We start from the raw sequence: 23,457 nt of genomic DNA, 5'->3' as shown, positions 1-23,457 counted from the left end.
TGCCCCAGAAACACCCCAGGACCATGCCCCTCAGTGCCACGTGCACCAGGTGTGGGCAGGCAGTCTCAGCAAAGCAGGATCCAAGTGTGGAGGGGTTTGGTGTGGTTTGAGAGGGTTCTGTGTGGGACATTCTGGGGGCGGGCGGCTCAGTGGGGGAACTGGGTGCACAGGGGATCTGGATGCACAGGCACTTGTTAGGGGGGTTCTGGTTGCAACAGTAATGGGAGTCTGCAGGGGGGTCCAGGTGAAGGTGGTTGGGCTCAGCAGGGTGGGGATCCGGGTGCAGGTGGCTCGTTGGGGTAGTCCAGGTGCAGGGGGAGTGGGACTTGTTGGGATTCTGGGTGTGGGGGGAGTGAGGCTTGGCGGGAAGGTCTGGGTATGAGGGGATCTGGATGCATAGGGGTTGGGTGGATGGGGGAGCAGTTCCCTGTACAGTGATCCCTTCCCCTGCAGCTGAGGAGCGATGGGTGCAGAAAGCGGGGAGTTTGCAGAGCTTCCTACAGCCAGGGGAGAAATCTGGGGGTGGGTCTAACACAGCTCCGGATGCCATGCAGGGGAAGAGGAAGTCCTCCCCAGCCCAGCTGGGACTAGCAGTTGAGCCCAGTGCAGGGTAAGAGCCACCAGCTGGGTCTTCCCCAGTCCCGCCCTCTGCCCCACAGTGATTTACCTCTGTGCCAGCTGCCCTGGGCACCCAAAACATACTGCTGGGGAGAGTCGCATGACCGCTCTTGTGGCTTCCCCGTCAGAAAGTCATTTTTTCTGCGAGGAAGAAATCTGCGGGGGACATAAATTCTGCGCATGTGCAGTGGCGCAGAAGTCCCCCAGGAGTATATTATTTTCCATTAATAATACATAGCCCTTTACACTTTCAGCATCTTACAAACATTAATCCTCATAGCTCCATCAGAGGTAAAGAAAGGAAAGTTACTTTCACTTGGCTTAGTTGAAAATACCATTTAGCTGTATATTTCTACTTAGGACTTGAAGTTTAGCATGAGACTGGCATAAACTTCCCTAGCTCTCAAAGACTGACATTTTCCGGTGCTGGTAGTTGTGTCTCATTTACTGACCAACCAGTGGTGCCTCAATGTCCCACTTGAGCATTCCTTTGTAATGCTTTAATGAGTGGGAAGCATGGAGCTCTCTAACCTCTAAGAATCATTTGTGAGCAAAAAATTAGCTAAATGGACAAAAGGTAAGTCATCAAGGGTTCATCTCCCAACTGTAAGGAAGTAGGAACACATCAAAGGATATCTTCAGAGAATTACAGGTAAATAATTTTCCCTTCTCTTAAGCAACAAAAATACTTTCCTGAATGGATTCCTAGAAGCGTTACTTCTTAAAAGAAGCTTTAGCCAAGGATAATTTATGAAAGATGTTTTCTCTAGGAGTTCACATTAGGTAACAGACTCACTGAAATAAAAGAGCCTCAGAAATAACACTAAATCCAAGTGTTTATGGAGCTTTGGAGGTATTGGCCATGAAGCCATAACTTCCAGTAAAAAACAAACTCACTCATGTTCCCAAAGGGAAAAAATATATACTGCTCTAAGTGCCAAGAGGCACCCAAGAGAAAGATCAAGGGAAAACAGACAGCAAGCCAGGAGGCTCAAAAGACGACAAATGTAGGAATAAACTAAGTAAGGGAGGTAAGTTCTATCTGATAGGCTCAAACAAATGGCAATTAGGAGCAATAATTTATACCCAGTACCAGGGTACAGTGTCATCTTAATCCCCACTGTTGCATCACATTGTACCAAAGGTGTTCATGGGAACTACACAATCCACTTGAACCACGAATTCACTCACCCTAAGGAAAAAGCTTCTTGCCAAAGTGTAGAGTACTTTGAACCAGTATGATTAATGAATGTCATTAAAGCCAGATAGCATCTTCATCTAGTAGTGAAGATTCAAAGTACCCGACAGCAGTAACTGGTGACCTTCACAGCTGAAAAGAAGGTGACTGTTACGTCAACTGCATACCAGACATATACAAACCCACTACTGTAGGTACTCACCAATTTTGTGAAGAAAGTTTCTCTCAATGTATAGTCTGCAGGATAGGCAGAGAACTGGAACCAGTCATAAGAGTCACAGTCCTAACGGGACACTCCTTTGCTGACCACCGTCAGAAAGGAATTTAAGGAAACATTCCAGGGGCCCAATGAGAGACAGCAGTTGGTCTATGTATGAGACACATTTCCCTCTGTTTAAATGGGTAAAATCACTGAGAAGTACAGGAATTCCCTCTTGTCTCAAGATATAAGTGCAAGGGCAGGAATCCAGACAGTATGGTATAATTAGAGAAGTAAATCATCTGATTTAAAGAAGAGGCAAGTGAGGCACGGAGAGGTTAAATAACTTAAGGCCACACAGAAATTTGGTGGCAGAGCCTAGTTTAGAATTCAGGCGTGCCTGACTCCCAGTCCCATGTTCAGACCATGAGGCTTCTAGATGGCAACCACTTTGGACTCCCTTCCCTGTAGCTGAATTTGAAGTATTTAAAAATACTTCAAAATGGCATGACCTACTAGCAAGAGAGGCCAGCAAGTTTCCACCCATGCTGGTAACTATCAAAAGGGCAGAAGGAAAAAGTCTGGAGAAATTAATCAGGTTCAGTATTTTATTGTCAATGTACTGGTCACGGATAAATATAGGAAGTGTAGAAATAAAAGTTACACACAAACCTCACCTCATTTCCATCCAGAAAAACTTGATCTTCATGTGGCTCAAGTTTAAATTTTCTCTTGGTTTCCTTTTTCTTGGGTGTTCCTGGGTTCTCATCCTAAGAACATATATCAATCATGAAACAGAAGGAATAATTAAAAAGGAATTTAGAGACTGTAAAAGGCCCCAGATTCTTAGGTCCCATTTTGAAATTTTGGCTGCATCCATATATCATTATTACAAAGTTGCTTATGAGTGCTGAACAACAAGAATACTACTGCAGAAGCACTCCCCATTTTGGATCGAACAACCTTACCCTTTAAAAAGTAGGTTTTTCACAGTAGTTAGTAGTATCTGCTAATAGGTTTGACTGTCTTCTTTTTTGGGTTGCACTTACCTTCTTGCACTCTTCTTTCTCACCATCCTTTCTCTTTTCCTTCTCTTTCTCCTTCTTAGTCTTTTCATCTTTGCCACTTTCCTTCTTGCTCTTTTTCTCATCCTCTTTCCCACTCTCAGTCTTCCCTTTCTCTTTCTCTTTTTTTGCGTCCTTATCAGGCTTCATTTTCATCACTTTCAATGCTCGGTGAAAGAACTGTTTCTTTAGGAGTCTTACAATAAAAAGGTTATATTACTAAATCATTTAGGAGTTACTGGTGTGGTTATATGTTTAGAACACAATTATGTTATTGGATATCTGTGACAGCATGATGCAAAGACGGTGTCACACCAAACAGGACTGGTTATTAATAAACATAGTGGGCCTGATTCTCCTCTGCCTCACACCTGTGTGCCTTCTTTGTATACCTGTGCAAAGTGGGAGTAAAACCTCTACCTTCCTGATTCGGTTGCATTTTGCAGAGATCTAAATGACAACACCAGAACCAAGAGAGTGGAAAATCGGGTACATTGTTTAAATTATTTTTCTTACACCCTCTCATTTGATACATTTCCTTTCAATATTTCTCCTTAATTACATGTCAACATTTCTCACAGCAGCAGGAGAGATGGGAAGTGGACATACAACTTATCAGGCTATATGGTTCAGAGCTGTAAGTTGACCCAAGATGTACTACTGGAACCAAGGTAACACACTTAGACAATCACATTCTATGCGGTCCAAACAGAAACTTAGTGCCAAGTGAGGGGGAAAGTGTTGGGGAGACTTTTACATCTGAGAAACCAAGTATTTGCCAACTGAGCTAGCCAGAGCATAAAATACTGTGGTCATGGCCTCTGCCACGACATGGGCAGGTCAGGCTGGGGCTGCGGGAGGCAGGGATTAAAACACCAGAGAATCTGGCCCTTACTTTGTGGTCTAGTTAGTTTGAATTGTTGCCATCGCTTCACCCAGTAATTGATTCTCGTCCTTTCATTTATCTATTAATTATTATTATTATTATTATTATAGATCAGGTACCTTTGCCAGAGCTATTTACCTAAATATTTTACAGGGAAAGAAATCAGCTGAACTACTTCATTGGAAAAACTATATGCAGAATGATATTAAAATAAAACATACACAGCTGGAGGCACAACAAAAATTAAACGAAAAGAAAAGAAAAGAAAAGAAAAGAAAAGAAAAGAAAAGAAAAGAAAAGAAAAGAAAAGAAAAGAAAAGAAAAGAAAAGCATGGTTTCATTCTTTTTTCCTTTTTAAGGCAGAGTAACTTTACTAAGAATATGTTTGAAAAATAGTCCAGTTCTGCTAATCTGATCCTAAGCTACATTGCTTTCAGCCTGACCCTGCAGTTCCTATGCACACAAACTCCCACTAAAGCCAGTGGGAATATTTAATGTAAAATAGCAGTAGAATCAGGTCCTCAATCCCTTATTCAAAAGGAAAAAAAAAAAGTTACTTACCTTACAGTAACTGAAGTTCTTTGGGATGTGTTTTCCACATGGATTCCACTCTCGGTGCACATGTTCCTCATGCCTGTAAGATTGGATTCTTTTGGCCAGCAGTGTCCATTGGGGCCACACCTGTGCCCTAGATCTCCTTGCTTCCCATCCACCCCCCACCTGAGGCATAAGGGTGGAGCGACCCCAACCGTGGTCCTTCGCCAAAACAGAATCCCAGAAGAGTAGGACTCTAGTAGCAAGAAAGGAGGGCGGGGTGTGGAATTCACCTGGGCAACACATCTCAAAGAACCAGTTACTGTACTGTAAGGTAAGTAAGCTCTCTTTCTTTCAGTGATTGTTCACACAGATTCTACACTTAGTGAGTAACAAACAATCCATTTGCTTGTAGGTGTCCTACTTAAACAAAAACGGCAAGACAGCCCTACCAAGATAGGCATCCATTCTGGAAGCCTTTGCCAAAAAATAAGTGTCCCCACAATAAGGGTCTGAATCCTCAACCCTTCAAGCTGATGTAATGGCAACTAAAAAGGCAGTCTTCACTGATAGCAACCTGTTCCCTATATCACCTAAGGACTCTAAAAGGAGACCCATCAATCCTCTTAAAACTATACTGAGGTCCCAAGAGGCAGGTGACTCCTGAACTGGAGGGGGCAAAAAAAATAAAACTAATGAACAGGGCCATTAAGGAATCTAGCCACTCTAGGATGGAAAAAATACAGTTTGGCCCTGGATAACAGGGTGATGTGCAGATATTATTGCTAGATAAACCCTTATGGAAATAATAGGAAGCCAAAGTTGTTTCAGGTCTAGTAAACAGTCCAATTAGTTGAAATGAGAGTTGTTGAGGACCACAATAGTTTAAAATCTTTTTTGTGGAAGAAGATGGCTCTTGCTGACCTGAAATCTAACAAGACTTCTATGAACTCTCTGCTTTGCGTCAGTGTGGCAAAGAAAGTTAAGGCTACTTTAATCAAGTTGGTCACTTGTTGTGGTGATCTTTCCTGGATCAACCCATCATTAGGATATTGGTAGACCTGGATCCCTTCTCTCCTTAAGTGAGCTGCTACACCTGAACAGTACTGGTGCTGTGGGAAGACCAGAAGACAAGATACCGCACTGGTAATGAGATGTTCCTACTAGGAATCTGAGGTATTTCCTATGAGCCAGATGTATGGATATCTAAAAATAGGTGTCTTGAAAGGTTAGAGCCATGAAAGTCTTGAGGATCTAATGGAGGCTCGAGTCACCATCCTGAACCTGAAATGGTAGATGAAGTTGTTGAGACATCAAAGGTCCAGAATAGGATGCCAGCCACCTTTCTTCTTTGGAATGAAAATATAATGCGAATAAGAACTCCTTCCCCTGAACTTAAAGGGCACCTCCTTCCACTGTTCAAAGATGCAGGAAAAAAACCAACTCTTGCTTCAACAGTATCTCAGAAGAGGAATGGGGAAGGTACCTGAAGGGTAGTAAGCAACTGGAACTACATGCAATACCTCTTGCTGACAATCTCTCACACCCACTGGTCCACAGTGATCCCAGCCCAGGCTTCCCCGAAAAAAGAAAGGCAGTTGCCAAAAGGGCTCAACTATGGCATGAAAACTGCTGTTGAGAGGAAGACATTGAGTGCATTGTAGCAGAGGAAGAAGCGATGGGTTGTCTATTCTGGAAGCTCTGCTTCTCCCTTACTCGCTCCAATGCCCTCAGAAAGTTATAACAGTATGGAGCAGAGCGATTATGTCTGAAGGAAGCTTGAGGTCTGGTTTGCTTTCTTCTTGGGGCTGAGTTGTACAAACCCAGAGAACGCAAAGTGACTCAGGAGTCCTTTAACAAGTGGAGGACCTCATCCATTTCTGATTCGTGTTTTGGACCTCTCCAATTCTGAACCACCACCAATGTGATCATGGTGCATGTGGATGTATCAGATACATCCAAAGCAGCCTACAGGGAAGTTAAAGCTATCAGCTGCGCCTCCAGCATGATGGATTTTAATTCTTCCTTATGCTCCTGCAGCAGTCTTTCCATAAACAGAGAGAATTTGTCCCAGTTCAGATAGTCATATTTTGCCAAAAGCTGGTAGTTGGGAGATTGGCAGAGAAGACAATTTTTCTGCTGAACAGATCTAGTTTCTTAGGGGCCTTTTTCCTTGGTGATGTTTTTGGAGGTCCTTTCTGCTTGGATCTTTCTGTAACAGCCACTATAACAGGTGAATTTGGCACTACAGGAACGGCCATAGTGGGTCAGACAAATGGTCCATCTAGGGTCCAATATCCTGTCTCTGGCAGTGACCAGTGCCAGATGTTTTAGAGGGAATGAACAGAACAGGACAACTCTGAGTGATCCATCTCCTGTCATCCAGCCTGAGCACTTGGCAGCTGGAGGTTTAGGGACACCCAGAGCATGGGGTTGCATCCCTGACCATCTTGGCTAAAAGCCATTGATAGAACTGTCCTCCATGAACATATCTAATTCTATTTTGAACCCAGTTATACTTTTAGCCTTCACCACATCCCATGGCAACGAGTTCCAAAGGTTGACAGTGTGTTGTGTGAAGAAGAACTTCCTTATATTTGTTTTAAACCTGATGCCTATTAAGAAGCAAATAAAAATACTTGAAGCCCTTAGGAGGAACTTCATACTGTCTATCCACGCTTTTGTAAGTGGCAGGTATCAATGCTGGAGCCTGCCACAAGTCCACTGTAGGTTCTAATAATCCCTTGTTAATAAGCATAGAGTCTACCAGACATGGAAGGGTGCAGAATGTCTAGCAGCTTTTGCAATTTCTCTTGCACTAATTTCAGTGGGATGTCAAGGGTCTTGGCCATACATTTCTTCAGTTTTGGAATGCCTTCAAGTCATCTGTTGGACAAGGTAGAAAGATTGGCTGCCATATCAGGGTAGGAGGATGAAATTGTTGCCAGGATCAACTGTTCCTCTGCCCCTGCCTGTTATAGCCTCCTCCCTCTTACGGGAAGACGATCTTACCCTAGACGTGAGGGCAGAGGACGTTGGTTTGAGGGCATATGGCTGCATACACCAAGCAGCCCAGTAGGGCCGTGACTGATAAGTAGGAACTGAGGAACTGTTGGGCCTACTCTGCCCTTATGCCCTTGAGTGCAGGGGCTGGAGGACATCTAGAGCACAGGTCCAGCCCCAACAAGCACTGCTGGCCAAAAAAATCCAATCTGGTGTGCATAAGGTGGAATCCATGTGGACAATCACTTGAAGAACAACAAGGCATTTAAAGCTTCTCCCAATTTCAGTCTTTACTGGAAGGTTCATTTTGCTCCTACAAGTCATAAAGTAGGAACTTAAAATCTATCTTTGCTGCCCTCCGATGCAGCCGACAGGCTCTTGATTGACTGCTGCTGGAGATTTGTGGGTTATAGAGCCCAGGCCTTCAGAGCAGCAGTCCCACAAGAATTCTTACATAAGAACGGCCATAATGGGTCAGACCAAAGGTCCATCTAGCCCAGTATCCTGTCTTCTGACAGTGGCCAATGCCAGGTGCCCCAGAGGGAATGAACAGAACAGGTAATCATCAAGTGATCCATCCCCTGTTGCCCATTCCCACCTTCTGGCAAACAGAGGCTAGGGATACCATCCCTATCCATCCTGGCTAATAGCCATTGATAGACCTATCCTCTATGAATTTATCTAGTTCTTTTTTGAACCCTGTTATAGTCTTGGCCTTCACAACATCCTATGGCAAAGAATTCCACAGGTTGACTGTGTGTTGTGTGAAGAAATACTTTCTTCATCTGAAAGAGCAGCTATTCTACTAGATAAACATTAAAATGTTTGTGGAATTGGGAGAAAGATACTTACTTTGCTATTATTTTACTGTCTCCTTTTTCCTTCAGGGGTGCTGCTCCAGTGGCAAAGCCACCAGTAATTACAGGATTGGACCCAATAAGTTCTTCTAATTGTTAATGACTATATCATTACAATGATTAAACTACATTATTTCTATGTTACTGATACACCACAAATATTTTTTCAAACATTCTAATCAAAAACATACATTGCTTCAGCAGTCTATTTTGAAGTAACTATAATGTACACACAAAAGGTTAAGAAAAATAGTGAAAATATAATTTTCAAAAGTATCTGTCCCATTTTCAAAAGGGCCCAAGTGATTTAGGGCCTTCAGAAAATGGGACTTTAATGCTTTTGAAAATTGTACTTGTTATTAAGACTATTTATCTTGACTAGAAGGCCATACCTGTTGCAATAGTCAACTATAGACTCTCGAGTTGTAAATAAGGCTTCTTCTCCCTTCTTGGCTTTTGCCCATTTAGAATCCAAAAGGCAGTCCACAGCTTTTGAGGCTGAAAGGAAAAAAGGAAAAACAAACCTGTGATAAAATATAGAAAGAGCTCACTTCAATATTTGATCCGCCCAAATACTACAAAAACAGAATCTGTAATTAGTTCTCAGTTTTGCTAAATACAGGAACAAAACCCTACCTGCATAATGAAACAAAAACACCCCACTCTCAGAGAGAGAGATGCCAGTGTTGCAACAGAACTCCCACTGATGCCAATGGGAACCTTGCCTGCATAAAGAATTCAGGTTCAGATGCATACTTTTTACAATATTATATTACAAACCAATTTTAACAGGACATTGCAAGATCATATCCTACCCCAAAGAAGAATTCTGTTATAATTCCAAAACTAAGGTGTGAGGATTTTCTGTTTTTTTAAGAAATTCCAATGGAACCTTAAAAAAGAGATTATCCTCTACAGTAGTTTGTGCTGCTAGTGAATGAAAATAAAAAAGTTAAACTGATTAGTCCATTTTTACTATCCATGCTGAAATGCAGGAAGTACAACATGTAAGTAGTTAAAAAAAAAAAAAAAAAAAAAGTCAGATTTTTAAAATTTATTTCAAGGCATGATTTTTTTAACGTCACAGTTCAATCTTTAAATATTCTTGGTCAAATTCTATGAAAGGAAGCCATGTGACTATCTAAAGCAAAAATCTGGCACAAAATATGAAACGGATTGTTATGTCCAGGCTCTAAAAGTAACAGCAACACACTAATCATGGAGCAGATAAGATAAAAAGAACAAGCGTAGAGTTATTTGTTTATCCTGGAAAATTCTGATTAGCCTGTTCCCTGAAATTGCTGTTCCACACCTTCTATATAAACTGGCTTGCAGACATGTACGAAGGTGTAAGCATATGCACACAGGCTCAGAAAGAGTATCTGAAATCATAATGGAGATTTTAAAGCTTAAAACAACCAAACTAAACAAAACCCCAACTCCCATAACTCAACTCTCTGAGTGATCCGATTAGTTACTTTAGAAGTTTAAAGGCTCCAGCACAGATCCTGGCCCGCAATAGTTACTTTGCACTGGCAATACAATGCAGCTTCAAGCCAATTTAACCAGATACCAGTATACGGAAATTTCTCTGGCATAGTGGAATATTCAGATGGCAGAAAGATAATGTAGCCAGCCCCACAGCATTGCTTCCCAGTCTCATCATAGAGGGCATTTTGGGGAAACAAGGTCTGGCTGGAGTGTTGCTGTGTTCTGTTACTCCTTGGCTACAGAATGGCTCTGTGGGGGCCGCTGCAGTCAGGCGTTTAGTGAGAAGGTAATTTACAGCAGAACTACCTTTGTCCAACTCTTCAGCTGCACTGACTGGAGCTCTGGCACAGCTGATCATACATCCTTTTCCCCCTTCTTTTTTAATATTTACACTTTGTACAATAGCTATCGCATAAACAGGCTGCCAGTCTGGACTCCAATTTTATCCCTTCAAAACTGAAAGCCTTTGCTTTCCGCCGATCATTACTGAAGTATTCTATTAATGTTAATGATTATACCATGTGATCTCCCAGTTTGAGGTTGTATGAATGTAAAACACAAACGCAACTGTGTGTGTGTGTAGCTAGGAAAAGAGTAACAATTTTTTCACTCTTTAGTCTGGTGTATTACATATTTTTGTTTTACAATCTCTTATTATTGAGGGTTTTTTTTAAAAAAGCATAATGTCATAGAACTATAATCCGTACAGTGCCAGAGCATCATACCAGTAAAGTGTAAACTTCATGAAAACACTTCAAAAATCCTGTCCAATCACATGGAACACAATTAAGTCCTTACTCCAAATTCAAGTTTGTTGGAACTCTAGAATAGCTTCATGGCAAAATATATTGTTGAACTATTCTGTCAATCATAGAATCATAGGACTGGGAGGGACCTCGAGAGGCCATCTAGTCCAGTTCCCTGCACTCATGGCAGGACTAAGTATTATCTAGACCATCCCTGACAGGTGTTTGTCTAACCTGCTCTTAAAAATCTCCAATGATGGAGATTCCACAACCTTCCTAGGCAATTTATTCCAGTGCTTAACCATCCTGACAGTTAGGAAGTTTTTCCTAATGTCCAATCTAAACCTCCCTTGCTGCAATTTAAGCCCATTGCTTCTTGTCCTATCCTCAGAGGTTAAGAAGAACAATTTTTCTCCTTCCTCCTTGTAACAACCTTTTATGTACTTGAAAATTGTTATGTCCCCACTCAGTCTTCTCTTTTCCAGACTAAACAAAACCAATTTTTTCAATCTTCCCTCATAGGTCATGTTTTCTAGATCTTTAATCATTTTTGTTGCTCTTCTCTGGACTTTCTCCCATTTTTCCACGTCTTTCATGAAATGTGACGCCCAGAACTGGACACAGTACTCCAGCTGAGGCCCAATCAGTGCAGAGTAGAGCGGAAGAATTACTTCTCATGTCGTACTTACAACACTCATGCTAATACATCCCAGAATGATGTTCGCTTTTTTTGCAACAGTGTTACACTGTTGACTCATATTTAGCTTATGGTCCACTATGACCCCCAGATCCCTTTCCGCAGTACCCCCAGATCCCTTTCCGCAGTACTCCTTCCTAGGCAGTGATTTCCCATTTTGTGTGTGTGCAAATGATTGTTCCTTCCTAACTGGAGTACTTTGCATTTGTCCTTTTTGAATTTCATCCTTTTTACAAACTATTTACAATTCTGTTTTATATCCCACAGTAAGAATTAAATTATTTCCTAATCAACACAAGACAAATGGTTTAGAAGGAGAACCTGAATCAAAAGCAAAAGAAGGAAAAAAAAAAAAAACAGTTAGGAATACACTGATCATCTTGGCTGTATTCTGGGAGTCACAGGGAGACTTGCCTCTTTAAGACAGAGAGGGGCCCACTGCACCTGTGACTGGTCAGGTGCCTTCCAATTGGGCTTCAGAGCAGGACCATATCAAAAGGAGGAGACTGAGACAAAGAGAGAGAGTGTGAGCATGTCAGAGTCAGGAAGGGGCAGCAGGCATGAGCAGCCTGAGACCAGAGGAGAAACAGAAGAGTAGCAAAGAGTGGCTAGAGGGAAAGAACAGTAGGAAAACAGTAACTGCGAGCTGCTGGTGACTAGTTCTGAGGAAAGCTGTTGGGAGGACTGACTAGTGCTGGGGAACCTTTATGAGTTGCAGGAAAGCTTGTGCAGAGGCCTTAGGAATGAGGGAAAGAACCAGTCTGATCAGTGCAAGCCAGACCTAGATGTAAGGAGTTGACTCTAGAGGAAGATCCGCAGGACCAGAGGTAAAACTCACAGGTAAGGAAGCCTGGGGAGTGGAATGCTGCAGACATCTAATGTGCGGCTATAGAAGACGACTTGTGGGAAAGAAACTGGTCTTGGAACTCTCAGGTGAATGCCCTGGAGAGTGAGGGTTCTGGAACAGGGATAAAGAAACTGGGGTTGAAGCGTTAACGACTCTCAGGTGGGCAACCAGAGAATGGTGACCTCTGAACGGGATTGAAGAGTGCTATGTTGTAACCTTGAAGTGTGCGGTGTTCTACTTTGGGGTTTTGGGAGAAGCTGTTTTTACCATGAGGGATGTGAAGACTGTGGCACTTGATATGAATAAAAGCGTCTGAATTTGTTGCTGAGAGAGACAATATTCATTTGCATAGGCAGCTGAAATGGAAACTGAGGCGAGCTATGCCTGTGCTTCTAATGTTGGCAGCAGGAGGGTGCCCACGTTGAGGTTTCCCTATAACACTGAGAGATACACAATAGCGCACTTTGTTTCTACCCAGGCAAAACTGAGACTTTGAACTACTATAGTATTACAGCACCATTATACCAAATACAGATGGAGTAATCCTGATACCACACCACCCTAAGCCAGCAGGGGATGGGTACAAGTTAAAGTAGTATCCTTAGCCCCTGGAGGAAGGAAACAAAATCCAGCTCTCCTCAGCCAGGAAGGTCACCTTAACTTGGGGCTTTTAAGGGTGGTGGTGGGAGAGGGGTGGAGAAAGGAGGTGACAGACGCCCTTCAAAAAATAAAAAATGATTAGCATAAACATTTTAAACATCAACATGACTTACTGAACACTCAAGCAAGAAATGCTTTCATTTTATGAGAGTAGAATTTGCTGTTATATTACTGCCATTTTTGTATAAATTTTTACCAGTGAATACAAGATCAGGAGGATAGGGTGTCATCTCCAAAAGTTACAAGGAAAATAAGTGATTGAAAAATATAAAATATAACCATTCAAACTACCAAGAAAGTTATAATACAAGTATATAGCTCTTACATAGCCCTTTATATCTGAAAAACACTATGAAGCTTAATTGAGACTCACTACACCCATCTGAGGTATGTAATTATTACCCTCATTTCCATTTTACAGATAGAGAAACTAGGGCAGGAAGTCCAGAAGCTCGTCCAAGGCTACAGAAAGCAGTCTGTATGAAGTTATAAGTAGAAGTAGGACTTCTTGTCTAATAGTCCTAATGCCACACAAAACACCTCAGAATTTTTGTAACATTACTTCACAATGAAAAGTGAACTAAAAATAGGGTTTGAAAAAAATCACTGGCCATGGCACATGGGAAGGTTTCCCTGGCGATTATGAGAGACTAAGCCATCAATTTCATATTAAAAGATAATTTATACCCCTTATCATTACAAAGATAAGTTTCCGGATGAGAACAGAATAGCTAATGTAGTATTGTCTTGCCAAGTCTGCACACAGTACCTCTACTCCTCCTCATAGCTCAGTGAGGCAACAAGACAATGAAATTAACAAGATTCTGGTTAGTTTCCTGCTTCCATTCAGAACCTACAGGAATACTGTGAAGCTATCATGAATCATGTTAGTTTAATGCTGCACTGCTGTTTGACAAAGCTCTGTCTTTATTCACAGAGAAAAAAGACCCGAAAACTGGAGACTAAGAGAGGGGTTGTGTAGTGGGAACTTGCTGCCACTTTCCCCACAGCAGCTTGAAGGCTTTGGGGAAGTAAAGTAGCAGAGTCCCTTTCACAGCAACCAGGATACTCAAGAGGATAGGGAAGAGACAGAAAGCTACTTCTCCCTTTCAGCAGCTAGAGGTGGGATGTGGTGTCAGTTTTATCAGACACCTGCTACTCAGTGACTGATGTGAACATTAGACCCCCCAAGCAGGGTGCAGGGATAACTCCCTGTTAGAAATCTCAGTCCTCCTCCCTTACCGGCAGACAGGGGTGGAAGACAGATAGGGCTTTTCACCAGGGTGTCTTACTCTGGACCTCACTTCTGCTTTCCTGACTGTGTCTTCTGCATCTACTTCAGGTTGGTAAATGTAATCTTCTGACTAGTAAGTGCCTTGTTAATTTCCCTGGGCTATAAATGATATACAGCTTACTAATTAAAAGTACTAGTAACCTAAATTTAAAAAAAGTACAATATTAGTAAATATGCAGTATCATCATTTGGTTACAAGTAATCTTACCAATAAAATAATCAACTCTGTGGCCCATCATGTTGGTAGATTTTGTTGGACAGTTGAAACGTAGGTATTTGGCTACAGCTTTCTCCTCTTTGAACGGCTCACCAACTTCCTATAATATAAAAATATAAAATTAATACTGGTTTCCACCACCTCCTTTCCTTTCCACCACCTCCTCCCACTTTGTGGGGGCATAAATTAAAGCAGCGGTCCTCAGGGGTTGTTCTGCTGACATAGGATCACCAGAGTATAGCATCATGCTATCCCCCAAAAGTCCCCCAGGCATTCTATTATACCAGTTCTGTCTCACAAGGGTATTCCCCAACTACACCTTCACAGCATCTTTAAGTGGAATGGCACAAATGGGACTTAGCTTGGGCTAAGGATCTGTACTATTTTGAAAGAATTTGAAAGAAATTTGTTTAGATAAGCTATTAATCATTGCAAGATGGGTTTCCCAATAGGAGTTACGGTAGTGGATATTTTATAAAAGTATATAAGCATGTAGAGGCTTAAGTTACAGTTGTGAGTTACTGAGTTTATAGTAAACCCCAATTTTCACTCACTTGCCTGTCCAGATGTTTTGCTGTCTGATTGGAGACATTTGTGGAGAAAAGAATGTGTTCCTGTTTAGTCTGAAAAGGATTGTATTTGATCCAAGAGTATTTTTAACTGATGGCATGAGTGCCTACAACCTGGGACAGGCTTCACTTATGAGTTAATTTTTTTTTATTTATATTTAACAAGTTAATTTCACTCTTTTTCAAAGAATTATGTACTCATTCAGGACACATTTTTATACAAAATTTAAGCAAATGACCTCAAGCACACAGCATGTGAAACTCAATTATCTTGTCTAAATCATATGAAAGATGGAAGACAGTAACAAAATTAAAAATTAAAGCTTACACTGTGTCCTAGAGAGAGAACATTTATTTTCTGTTTGTCTTTGTTGGTTTGTGTAACATCTTTAGCATTCATTTAAGAAATCTGTCAAAGTAAAAATATCACTCTGGGGGAAAAAAAAAAAAAAACACATTTGCTCTTTTATAACACATTTCATCCAAGGATCTCAAAGCACTTTACAGGCATGAATTAGCGTTTAGACCCATCAAGCAGGTCAGTATTGGAAACTCAGGCACAAAGGCTAGGGGGTCAGATTTTCAAAAGTATTTAAGTGTCTATCTTACATCTTCAGGTATTTAGTGGGATTTACAAAAGTGCCTACCTCCACCTTTAGGCACCTAAATACCCCTGAAAATCTAGCCCCAAGTGATGAGCTAAGACTAAGACTAACTGTAGACTAAGTGACTGGTATATGAGTTGCCCAAGGTCCCTCAAAGGAAGCCTGTTACAGAACCAGGCCTAGAAGCAAGATCTCCAGATTACTAGGGTACTATATTTTAACTGTAAGACATGCATCCTTTCTTTAAGAAAAAACAATATTGCTCATTGCAATGTTCTTGTAGTCCTATTGGTCCCAGGTTAATAGAGAGACAAGGTGGGTGAGGTAATATCTGTTATTGGTCCAACTGAAGATATTACCTCACCAACCTTCTCTCTCTCTACTATTGATCATTGACATTGTGTCCCCATATAAATCTCTCTCACTAAAAAAGAATCATCTATTTTTTCCCTTTATTATATTCAGTCATAGTTTTAATTTTGTTGTGCAACAACTAAAAGCATCACATTTCAAAATTAATATTTAATGACAAAATAGGAGGAGACAACATTTTAAAAGCAAAGGTCATGCCTAATTTTTTCTCCTAACCTTATGCCAGGTGATTTGGTCCTTTCCCCACACCTGGATTTTTTGAAGACCACACTACTTGTCTGACTGACAGTAAGTGCTGTCATCATGGAATAAATTATCTTTGTCTTCATATCCTGTTTTGCTACATCTCCTGTTTTTCTTGTTCTTCTTTTCTTCCTCCTCTACTATCTGACATCTCTTATGTGTACACTCATCTCTCTCTTGCCATTCTCCCTCCCTGTCTCTCCACTCAGCATTTGACCGCTTTTTTAAAAAAATCACCATGAAACTAACTGAAAAGAGCCCTAACAAATGGGAAAATTGGTTTAGTTTTAGTAAAAAGTGTTCTATTGTCACTTCTGAAGATCAGTCCTTTATTCATCCACCAAAGGGGTAAACCACGGAAACAGTGGTGCAAGATATTGTACAATGTCCTACCCACAGATTCCAACCCAAATGTAGAACCACCAACTGTAGGATTATGATGTTAATGTCTTCATAAAAATAACAACCAACACATCTTTCATCTAGTTGAATCCCAAAAGCCTGTGTATAGTGGTTAGAGAAACAGACTGAAAGTCAAGAAATCTGGATTTCTATTCCCATGTCTGCCACCAACTTGCACTGAGCCATTGGCCAACCACAACCTTTGCCTCAGTTTCTCCATCTATGTAATAGTGGTAATAGTGGTCATATATACTAATATTTGTGAAATACAGTGACACTAAGATGAGAGGCATTTAATAAGTATTAATTATTTATCCAAATGAAAGTATAGGCACAATTTTAGGCACATATAATTATCCACTTTAGAATTTGGCCAGTGCAGTTCAACCTAAGTGCCTATTCAGTCAACAGCTTAGTCTCTGAAACTGCCAACAAAGTGCCAGCTGTGATGTTCAACTGAACACCTGTCCAAATGAACTGGACTAAGACGACTTTGTGTTTAAGTGAATACTTTCATTGTAGGTTATAAAACATGTTTGTTTTTTTAACAAGAGATGAAAGAGCACATTGGATCAGGTTTCTTAGGTAACAGGTATACGGGGGGGGGGGGGGGTGTTATTGTGGTGGTGTTTTTCTTTTTTGACCATATGTATTTAGACTTTTTCTTAAACAGATATTAACCTGGAGTCTGTAAAGGAAAAGTTTTTTATTTTTTTAAATACATCCTTATATATATACACAGATAGTCTTTTCTCAGAGAAATTAAAGTCTTGGGTCTTCAGAAACCTCAATATCACTAAGTATCACACCATTTTTAGCAATCTGATTCCCTCAGGATTTTCTCTTTATATAGTGTTCTTCCTACTACCTCAGTTAAACTGCCACCCAAGTAAGATTTACTAGAATTTTTATCTCCAAAATCCCTTTTATTGATCCTTCAAAAACCAAAATTTTAATAAATTTCACCTTGCTGCCAGAACACTACACAGAAGAGAGCTGTGTGGTAGGGAAACACCACTGAGTGGAAACAGAACAAAAAGGAAAAGAGATGAGGGTGGGATTTCAAGAGGGAGAGAAACACCACAACTAGATATAGGGAAAATGAGAGACTACATAAATATGGAAAGGAAACAAATCCTGGTGGGATATGAGAAACTTATTTTTTTCTTATTTTGCCTAAATCAAGAGCCTAACCTCCTTCATTGTTCTATGTCTAGATTAATAGATTCCAAGGCCAGAACACCAACTGTAGTAATCTAGTCTGACCTCCTGTATAGCACAGAGCACAAAATTTCCCTAAAATAATTCCTAGAGCATATCATTTAGAAAAACATCCAATCTTGATTTAAAAATTATTAGTGATGGAGAATCCACCATGAATCTTGATAAATTGTTCCAGTGGTTAATTATTCTCATTGTTAAAAATTTACACCCTATTTCCAGTGTGAATTTGTCTAGTTTCAACTTCCAGCCATTGGATTGTGTTATACCTCTCTCTGCTAGATGGAAGAGCCCACTATAAAAATACGTATTCCTCATGTAGATACTTGTGGACTGAAATCAAATCACCCCGTTACCATCTCTTTGTTAAGTTAAATAAATTGAGCTCCCGGAGTCTATCACTATGAGGCACGTTGGCTAATCCTTTAATCATTCTCATGGTTCTTCTTTGAACCTTCTCCAATTTTTCAACATCCTTTTAGAATTGTGGACACCAGAACTGGACACAGTATTCCAGGAGCAGTTGCACCAGTGCCAGATACAAAGATAAAATAACCTCTCTACTCTTACTCGAGATTCCCCTGTTTATGCATCCAAGGATTGTATTAGTCCTTTTGGCCACAGCATCACATTGGGAAATCATATTCAGCTGATAATCCACCACGACTCCAAATCTTTTTCAGAGTCACTGCTTTCCAAGATAGAGTTCCCCTCTCTTGTGAGTATGGCCTGCATTCTTTGTTTCTAGATGAATACATTTACATTAGTCATACTAAAATGCACATTGTTTGTTTGTGCTCAGTTTAACAAGCAATCCAGGTTGCTGTGTATTAGTGACCTGTCCTCAATATTTACCATTCCCCCAATTTGTGTGTCATCTGCAAACTTTTAGTGATGATTTTATGTTTTCTTCCAGGTCATTGATAAAAATGTTAAACAGTGTAGGGCCAAGAACAGATCCCTGTGGGACCCCACTAAAGCCACACCTACTTGATGATTCCCTGTTTCCAATTACATTTTGACACCTATCAGTTAGCCAGCTTTTAATCCATTTAATGTGTGCCATGGTTAATTATACATTGTTCTCTATGCCACGCGTCCAGGCAAAGTCTCCTCTTTAAAACCCTATGAATATATATTATTAGCCATTGCATTCTGTTGAAAGCCACCAGCAAAGAACTACTTTAAGAACATTTTACAGAAGTTTAAAAGTTTTTATTGGAGCTTGTTTTCATCTCATCTCTCTCCTCCTGTAAAGTCGTTTGACTTAATTACTATGAATTCAATGTCAGACACATAAAACCCTCTAAGAAGTTATTTTAAATAGTTTTTCTAAACATAAAATTGTTTTGACTATACTGTTACCTTTGCACCTTCCATGGCTAGATGTCCCATTGCTGGGAATCTCTCCCTTCTCAATGGGATAAAGCTCCTGCTTACTGCCCAGCAAGGCCACAAAATGCAGGACTTTAAAGTAAGGCTTTTTTATAGCTATTCACTGGCAGATAATTGGAAGCTTAAACACCGGCCTATAATAAACAGTTAGGGTGGAGTCCACAAAACAACATCGTCTCCTAACTTATATTAAGGTTCCTAACTTCCACTGATTAAATAGAAGTTAGGAACCTACATTGATTCATGGATTCCACCCTTGGTTCCAGAAAATCTGATATACCCTTATAATGGAAAAATTGACTATCTTAATAGAGGCAGCTTGCAGTATTACTTTGAAAACTGGTGATCCTTTTTGAACTATGCCAAGACAGTCCAAGAAGCTGAGAAAAACAATTGACTCATTTTGGCCAATTAAGAACTCTGCAAATTAAAGAGTACTCTCTTCATGGACTCATCTCCAACATTCTGTTTGATATATGATGGAGAAACTGCTAAGAAGGCAACATATGTTTATCTACGTATTTGTGTTACAAATTTAGGCCTTGGTCTTGCCAACTCTTATACACATACTTAACTTTAAGCATGTGAATAGTCCTGTTAAATTCAGGAGTACTTCTTAAATGCTTTAAATTCGCGTATGAGTGTTTGCAGGATTGAAGCCTTAGGTTGTTATTACACCAGACATTAAATGTCATATGTAAATTGTTATTGGTGAGTGTTTTCCTGGACTGTATTTAATCCTATTTGTTTGTATTTTGTTTGCTATATAAAGAATAATTCAATCACTGACACTTTAGAGTATTGTATCATACTATTGCAATGGATGCAGTTCTAACTTGTAAGCACCTGATTATTTTCTTGTTCTATCTATGCTTTTTTTTTTCCAGTTTCTTCTTTTTTTAATAGTAATTTTTTTAAAAGTTAAAAAAAAGAACAGGTCACAAGCATAAGAATGAATCCTGCCCTTCTTGGGCCTCAAACCAGGTATGATTTTTTCTCCCCCCCCAGAAAATTCCACACTGGGAGGAAGAAAGAGGAAACATTTCTCTGACAGTTTTTTGTTGGTGGTGGTTTTTAATGGTGGCTGTTTGACACTGATCACAGGCATGGCGTGCTAGAATAAGTCCCAGTGTGATAGATTAGTGAGCACGGGGCACGTGAGATGATCAAAGTGAATAAATACACGTATTGTATGACTCTACAATTCATTACATGAACACTGCGTCCATGAGTTCACAAATGTGCATACACACACATATATATATTCCCAGACAAAATATGCTAAAATGAAGTTAAGGTTGAGAGTATATATCAGTAATTTAACAGTAATACAACATTACGGGGATGGTGTAATTATTCCCAAAAGATACATTACAAACCCAGGAAATTCAGAGTTAAGGTTACATTTAAAAGAACTCCAAACATATTCAGGTTAAAAAAAAAAAATACATGGTGAAGAAATCTAAACAACCTCATCTCTGCCCTGAAGTAATGTAGTATTTGTGATCCCAGATTAAATTTATTTCTAAAGACAGATTTTTTCACATATTCCCCTCCCTGCATGGCATCATTTTCTGGGTTTGTAATGCTTGGGTTTAGGATCATTACAACTTCTCTATAATGTTTTCAACTGGGAAGTTACTGATATATTTGATATATATTCTCAAACTTAATTCCATGTTAATACAATTTCTTGTCTCAATTTCTCTAGGGTTTTTTCAGACATGAATACTAAACAAGAAACCTAAGAAGAATATTACCATACAACATTTCTAATTATTTGAAGCTCTGTAATATCAACCTCAAAATCTTTTTTTGAAATTTTAAATTTAGGGGCAAATTCAACAGTACACCAAAACAGCCAGAGCACGTCAGCTAGTTAAGATGGTTTTACAGCTGCTTTGCATCATCAGAGCAGCATTAAGCATACTGGAGAATCTGACCCTTAATTTGCAATTGACTTATTAAGTGAGAGGGCTGTATTAGCAAAACTGGTGATATGTGAAGGAGGGTAAGAGATCTTAGTCGGTGACTCTCTGTGCTTCCACGGTTCCCCCTGTGCTCTTGCACAAGATTTCAATTAATTTTAACTATATGGGAAGTCTGAAATGCCTGCATTATTCCATTGTTAAGATCATTTGGGTCAGAGAAAAGATTGACAGCTGCTTAATTTCTTAAAGGATTGTCTTTAATTAACTTAAACTAACTTAACAAAATAACTTGTAAATTCTCAGAAACTCTCTCTCACTCAATGACTGTTCCACTGTGGATAAATCATTAAATAGTCATCGGGCCAGAGGCAAAGGGAAAAAATGACTGTAGTACAGTGGGTAAGGCATCCACCTGGGAAGTCAGAGACCCTGGCTTCAGTTCCTCTGCTCCACTCACTTATTATTTATCCACGGTGGACAAGCTTCAGCAGGAGACTTTGAGGGAACCCCACATCAATGATTAGGGCACTCTCCTGAGAGATGTGGGATACCCCTGTCCAAATCCTCCTTCTCCCTCTGCTAGAGAAGGGGGAATTGAACCGGGATCTCCCACATCCCAGGTCAATGCTCTAACCATGGGGCTAAAGTTATAAGATGGGCACCATCTCCTCCTCCTCCGGCGGCCAGATTCTGAATGGGACCCAATCTGGTAGGCACATTCATAGGCCACCTACCAGTTTGGGCCATGCATGTGAGATAGGCAGCCAAATTCCTATCTTTCCTGGGCTTGTGAATCACTCTGAGGTTTAGGCAGGAGATGGTGTCTCAACACCTTGAGGAAGGTAGACTGCACACTCTCAGAGACATAAACATAGGCACAAAGGAGAACTTTTACCCTGAAAACTTAGGTGCCAAACGAGTTTAGACACCTACAGCATTTAGTGGGTGTTTTATGGATCTCAGTGGCACCAAAACTGGGATTTAGGAACTTAAGTACCTTGGATCCCACCCAATATGTTTTGGCAACCTGAACTACAGATGCCTTTATTGTTCCAGCTGTAATAAATACTTTATTCCCCCAATTGAATATTTACTGAAAAAAATTATTTACTCCTCTCCCCCCCATTAGTATTTGTCTAAATAAACATTTAAATATGTAAGATTTGGGGGGGGGGAGAGGGAAAGGAGGAGGGGTGATTTACTGTACCTGAAAAAACACCCACTATTCACAAAAGTAATCATTTGTCTAAATTTCACAAAGGCTCATCTCTTTCACCAAAAGAAGCTGTTACAATAAAAGATATTAACTCTCCCACCTGGTCTCTTTAAGAAAAATAATGAAACGTTTTAAACCATATTATGAAGAAAATCCCTTCCACATATTTTTGTTTACAACTGAATAGGTCTTTAAGCTGCAAGAAGGTATGAGAAATTCAGACGTTCTTTATAAAATACTGGTTCTTAAATGCGGAAACCCCTTCTGTCCCCTCCTCCAAGAGAAGAAAATTGTCATTCCCATTAATTCCATGGGCAGCGCACAGCCGCGCTTTTGCGACAGGTGTAGCGCACTGGGGGTGCACCTCTGCACAGGTGTGTTTGTGGGGGGGGAGGGGGGCATGTGATCATGCACAGGAGGTGGGTGGGTGCACGCAGGCCAGCACGGACAGGGCGGGGGTGATGTATTGCTACGATATCACGACAGGGGTAGCATGTCGAGGGTGGTCCGCGTGTGCTCACATGATGCAGGGTGCCAGCGGGACAGGTGGGCTGGGCGCAGGGCTGGGCTTTGCAAGCGGGTGGGGAGAGGGGTATGCGGCGGGGCGCGCAGGCTCCAGGCGGGAGAAGGGCAGGGGTGCTCCAGGGAGGAGAGGGGCACTCCAGCGGGGCCTTACGGGAGGGAGACAGGGGCTGGGGCGAGGGGGGGGGCAAGGGTGGGCAGGAGGCCGGAGGCCTCGGGGGTGGGGAGCAGGGCCAGCCGCAGGGGGCTCGAGCGGGAGTAGAGGCAGGGCAGGAGGACACAACGCGTCCCCGAGGGAAGCTGCACTACCTGGATCCGCTTCCTATGTCTCCTCCGCTCCGCCATGTTGTCGCCGTCTGGTTTGCCGGTGACGTGGGGGCGGGAGCCTCGCGAGAGGCCGCGGGAGCCGCTATGTAAGCGGGGCGGAGCTGGCTGGTAGCTAAGTTGGGGCTCGCGCCTGGCGGGAGGGGTTAGGGACCGGCTCGCCGGACGGGGGGAGGAGGCAGTTTTGGCGGGCTCCCGGCGGGGCTCGAGCCAGGATACGTGCCCTGCGCTTCCGCTGTCCAGCACGGCGAGGGCGAGCACCCCGCTGGGTATTAGGCGGTCTCTTCAGTAGCGCGCTCCCTGCTCCCTCATCGCCCCGTTGCTGCTCCGCCTGAGGGGAGGGAAA

General features: G+C 41.3%; 1 protein-coding gene across 1 annotated transcript in view; it reads right to left on the bottom strand.

Moving 5' to 3' along the window:
• Nucleotides 1–23,159, bottom strand: part of SEC62 (SEC62 homolog, preprotein translocation factor) — a 28,865-nt gene extending 5,706 nt beyond the window's left edge. The window contains exons 1-5 of the mRNA XM_065410637.1: nucleotides 23,097–23,159; nucleotides 14,303–14,411; nucleotides 8,752–8,857; nucleotides 3,065–3,275; nucleotides 2,693–2,785 (exon numbers count right to left, since the gene is read on the bottom strand). Of these exons, the coding sequence (XP_065266709.1) occupies nucleotides 2,693–2,785; nucleotides 3,065–3,275; nucleotides 8,752–8,857; nucleotides 14,303–14,411; nucleotides 23,097–23,132 (555 nt within the window). The 5' untranslated portion in view covers nucleotides 23,133–23,159. The remainder of the gene's footprint in view (nucleotides 1–2,692; nucleotides 2,786–3,064; nucleotides 3,276–8,751; nucleotides 8,858–14,302; nucleotides 14,412–23,096) is intronic.
• Nucleotides 23,160–23,457: the final 298 nt, after the last annotated feature.

The sequence above is a fragment of the Emys orbicularis genome, chromosome 9 (assembly GCF_028017835.1).
Source record: "Emys orbicularis isolate rEmyOrb1 chromosome 9, rEmyOrb1.hap1, whole genome shotgun sequence".
In the NCBI taxonomy this organism is placed as follows: domain Eukaryota; kingdom Metazoa; phylum Chordata; order Testudines; family Emydidae; genus Emys; species Emys orbicularis.
Note: the sequence above shows the minus strand (reverse complement) of the source record. Positions and strands in the feature narration are given on the sequence as shown.